Here is a 5000-nt window from a genome sequence, read left to right as displayed (position 1 = left end):
TGGAACGTCCTGATAAAGAAAGAAACCGCTGGTGTACTTAGCAACCTGACATGGAACGGGTCGGCTAAGGAAAACAACATCAGCTGATGACAGAAACATTGTGAGAGGGTTGGGGTTTTGAGACCGCACCACAAGATGGAAACCACTCATCACAGTACGAGTCAGAAAGTCAGACTGGAATTCACAGAGAAATACAGAGACGATCCACAAAAGTTCTGGAACCGAGATGAACCTCTACCAACGTGACGGAAAGACCAAAGTGTGGAGAAAGAAAGGATCTGCTCATGATCCAGAACATACGAGCTGATCTGTGGAACATGGTGGAGGTAGCGTCATGGCTTGGGCTTGCACGGCTGCTTCTGGAACATTCTCACTGATCTTTATTGATGACGAACTCATGATGGAGCAGCAGAATGAATTCAGAAGTTTACAGGAACATTCTGTCTGATAATTTACAGAGAAACGCGTCCGAATGAATCAGGAGGAACTTCATCATGCAGCAAGACAACGATCCAAAACACACTTCCACCTCAACACAGGACTTCATCAGGGGGAAAGTGGAAGGTTTTAGACTGGACAAGTCCATCACCAGACCTTCACCCAACTGATCATCTCACCTCCTGAAGAGGAGACTGAAGGGAGAAACCCCGAAACACACAACTACTGACAGAAGCTGCAGGAGAAACCTGGAGAAGCTTCACAGAAGAAGAAACCAGCAGTCTGCTGTCAGTGAGGCACAGGAGTGATGTTAGGGAGCTTTTCCGATACTTTTGCTCACCTAAGCATTGCGTGTTCTGATACAGAAGGTTCTCTGTTTTACGCTATTTAACACGTCTAGGTTTAAACACCAGGAAATAAAAGCTGAAATCCTAAACTCTCATCTCATCTCCATCTTCTGATCTCAAACCCAGACACGTCGTTGGTGTTCCGCACAGACACATGACCTGGCCTTGCCGTTCCAGTAGTTTCGGAGGGGAGCGTATACTGCCACAGCGCTTACTAGAATTATAATTGAGATCTTAGGCTTATCTATCATCTGTCATCATGTAGTCCAAATCTCAATCTACAGTGTGTTGCATAAGTATTCACCCCCTACCTTTAACTTTGTAGAAATGGGCTTAATCGGGGTTCATGTATGGACAGAATAATTGTCGAAGCGGTCCGTTGTGAAGCATGGTGGTGGTAGCACTGCGCTGAGTCACTCTTCGTTGTTTCTAACTGACTTTTGGCCATTTTTTAAATACGCAAACCCAGATTAATACTTTTCTAGAACTGTGCCCTGGACTTCTTCTGATCGCTGCTTGGTCTTCATGATGTGTGCTCAGGAATGTTCTAAACATGAGGAAGGGGTGTATTTATACTGCGATCACATGACACTTCTGACCAAGTCTGAGCCAGAAGTAATTACGCAATCACAGCTTTCATGATTAATCATTTTACAGACTATGTTGATTTGTCATTCTACTTCAATATTATGTGCTATTTCCAGAAGGGTGGGGTGGGGGGTGGGGGGGTGGGGGGGTAAGTAAATACTTACTCAAGGTACTGTAGAGCTCATGTGTCATAATTTAAAAGGTTTTATTGGATTGGATGAAATGTTTAGTCATATTCAGTTTTGAGTTTTTTTTGCACATGCTTCCTACGTGCGGTATATTCACAGATATTTTGGATTAAATTGTCCGGGTTTGTACAGAATCATTCTCCTCTTCGTAATATCAGGCTGTAGACGTTTTTATTTGCACGCAGGACGATCTTTAGACTTTAACATTTTTCCAGCAACCTCATTTTGTTTACTTACCCCCAAAAACAGCAGGAGAACGAAACAGCGCAACATGATGGTGCAACTTCTGCTTCGGTTAGACCCAAAGAGAGAAATAAATCAATACACACACGCGCACACACACACACACACACACACACACACACACACACACACACACACACACACACACACACACACAGAGCTTGTATCAAGAGTACAGCATGTATATACAATATACCACTGCGATGCTGAATTCTGGATTGTGATTGGTCAGAAGGTGTTGATGAATTTTCCGTAACAGCAGCTTTGACAGTAAATTAAAACCAAACAAACAAACTGTGTTTGTCAGTTAAGGAAGGAGCCTCCAGTATCAGCGCAGAGGAGTTTATGCATCTTCACTGTTTCTCTTTTTTCTTGGTCTTTCTTGACTTCAAGGGAGAGAATAAAGGGAGAGAATAAAGCGAGAGAGAGAATAAAGAGAGAGAGAGAATAAAGAGAGAGAGAGAATAAAGAGAGAGAGAATAAAGAGAGAGAGAATAGAGAGAGAATAGAGAGAGAGAATAGAGAGAGAGAGAATAAAGAGAGGGAATAAAGAGAGAGAATAAAGAGGGAATAGAGGGCTGGTGAAGGAACGAGTGTTTATCGCTGCTGTAACATAAGCGAGAACAGGAACTCACTTGATTCATGGGAAATGAAACGGATAGTAGATATAGTATCGTATAGTAAACGGATAGTAGATATAGTATCGTATAGTAAACGGATAGTAGATATAGTATCGTATAGTAAACGGATAGTAGATATAGTATCGTATAGTAAACGGATAGTAGATATAGTATCGTATAGTAAACGGATAGTAGATATAGTATATAGTAGGTAGATAGTTAAATGCAACTATAAATGGATAAAAAGTATGACGTGTCGTTAGTTAACAAAGGTGCTGTTATAGGAAAATAATCAACATAACTGTAACAATAACACCAGTGTATCACACCACGATGTCACTCAGCATCGTGTTTTACTGTAACACACACACACACACACACACACACACACACACACACTCACACACACACAGAGAGTGAAGCTTGACAGAAATCTTAAGCGTAAATGATTACGGATAAATTAAAGGTGTGTATGAAAAGTTTTAAAGGTAAGATGGAACGTACCTGGACTGATAAACAGCTGTGACCATAAACTTTTGACAAGTGTGTGTGTGTGTGTGTGTGTGTGTGTGTGTGTGTGTGTGTGTGTGTGTGTGTGTGTGAGAGAGAGAATTCTTCACTACTGATTGGTGAATTATTACATGCGTGTTTGTTTTTTTGTTTGCGCAGCTCCTTTTTACTGAAATGGGTTGATTTACTGAAAATCATGTGACCCAAATCTGGCAATTAGCCTTTTTTTTCTTATCAACTGTGCAGTTTCGTTTATTTGCTATGACGCTGTTTTATATGTTTTTCCCCAGTAGTCGAGTGCCTGCGTTTCAAATCACACGCTATACACTACATTCCTACCCTACACATTCTGGACCTGCGTCTCCGATGCCTCCGAGTAGCATCACATACATCACATGCACACGGAGTACACATCAGGCCACGGCTACAACCTGATAGGCTCTCTGAACTTCTGCTTCTGACTTTCGTTATTTATGAATAATACTAATAATAATACTTTCCTCATGTGTTTGCTGAGACGCTGTAAAAAAAAAATCCTCTTCCTGTATTTACAGACAAACAGCATGTGATTCCCAAGCGGTCTCCGGATTTGCGTCACTTGTAGCGCTGTAACGTTTCAACCGAATGCTAATGTTCGACGCTACATGGAGGTGACAGATCGAGTACGTTAACCCATTTTACTACGCAGAAAGTTTGAAGGAAGCTATTCTGTGTTGTAAAATATGTTTTATCTGCTTAGCAGCTCCAAATTTACGCCCACGCCACAAAAAAAACACCAAATTTTAGCAAGTGAAAACATCCATGAATTTGGGCAAATTTATCTAAAATTTCTAATAATATAATCTAATACTGAGATTATTATTCTGAATTAAATAGGAAATAATTTCGCCTGTTTTCACACACTTCAAGATTTGAATTTTCTTATTCTAGTAGCGGATAATAAACGCTTGACGTTAGAACAAAACATCTCTCTCCCAGCAGAACAACACCGCGCCAGGCTCGAAATTAAATTCAACTGAAATTAAAATGTCTGGAAATAAGTTGAATTCAATTCAAGTTTAGATTTGGTTTATTTATTTAAGATGTGACTACATTCAAAAGCTTTCTCACTTCATAAAGTGTCATGTGTTCAGTGGTGAGGTCCCGTTGGGCCATTTAGAAAAATCTTAATCCAGCAGCCTTTGATGGCTCCGCCCCTTCTACATACGGCAGCCTCTGATGGCCCCACCCCTTCTACATACGGCAGCCTCTGATGGCTCCGCCCCTACATACAGCAGCCTCTGATGGCTCCGCCCCTTCTTCTACATACAGCAGCCTCTGATGGCTCCACCCCTTCTACATACGGCAGCCTCTGATGGCCCCACCCCTTCTACATACGGCAGCCTCTGATGGCTCCACCCCTTCTTCTACATACGGCAGCCTCTGACGGCTCCGCCCCTTCTTATACATACAGCAGCCTCAGATGGCTCCGCCCCTTCTTCTATATACGGCAGCCTCTGATGGCTCCGCCCCTTCTTCTACATACAGCAGCCTCTGATGGCTCCACCCCTTCTTATACATACAGCAGCCTCTGATGGCTCCGCCCCTTCTTATACATACGGCAGCCTCTGATGGCTCCGCCCCTTCTTATACATACAGCAGCCTCTGATGGCTCCACCCCTTCTTATACATACGGCAGCCTCTGATGGCTCCACCCCTTCTTCTACATACGGCAGCCTCTGATGGCTCCGCCCCTTCACTTATCAATCAGAGGATACAAAATCATGCCATATCGTATCATTGAAGTTTCTGCGGTATCGACAAATATTGAACTATCGCCTTATGAATCAAAATCGTATCGTATCATATCGTATAGTATCGTATCATATAGTATTGTCTAGTATAATATTGTATCGTATCATATCTTAACGTCTAGTATTGTATCTTACCCTATAGTATTGTATCATATCATATCGTATTGTATCGTATAATATTGTCTAGTATAGTATCGTATATTATTGTATCATATCATATCGTATTGTATGGTATAGTATTATTTAGTATAGTATCGTATCATATAGTATATT

The 5000-nt window shown here is 41.6% G+C and overlaps 1 protein-coding gene across 1 annotated transcript in view; it reads right to left on the bottom strand.

Moving 5' to 3' along the window:
* The window catches only part of serping1 (serpin peptidase inhibitor, clade G (C1 inhibitor), member 1), an 11390-nt gene extending 8320 nt beyond the window's left edge, over positions 1-3070 (bottom strand). Inside the window, exons 1-2 of the mRNA XM_017468190.3 lie at positions 2929-3070; positions 1799-1847 (exon numbers count right to left, since the gene is read on the bottom strand). Of these exons, the coding sequence (XP_017323679.1) occupies positions 1799-1847; positions 2929-2954 (75 nt within the window). The 5' untranslated portion in view covers positions 2955-3070. The remainder of the gene's footprint in view (positions 1-1798; positions 1848-2928) is intronic.
* Positions 3071-5000: the final 1930 nt, after the last annotated feature.

The sequence above is a fragment of the Ictalurus punctatus genome, chromosome 5 (genome assembly GCF_001660625.3).
Source record: "Ictalurus punctatus breed USDA103 chromosome 5, Coco_2.0, whole genome shotgun sequence".
NCBI classification, from domain to species: Eukaryota; Metazoa; Chordata; class Actinopteri; order Siluriformes; family Ictaluridae; genus Ictalurus; species Ictalurus punctatus.
The sequence above is the reverse complement of the archived record's forward strand: the minus strand, read 5'-3'. Positions and strand labels throughout refer to the sequence as shown.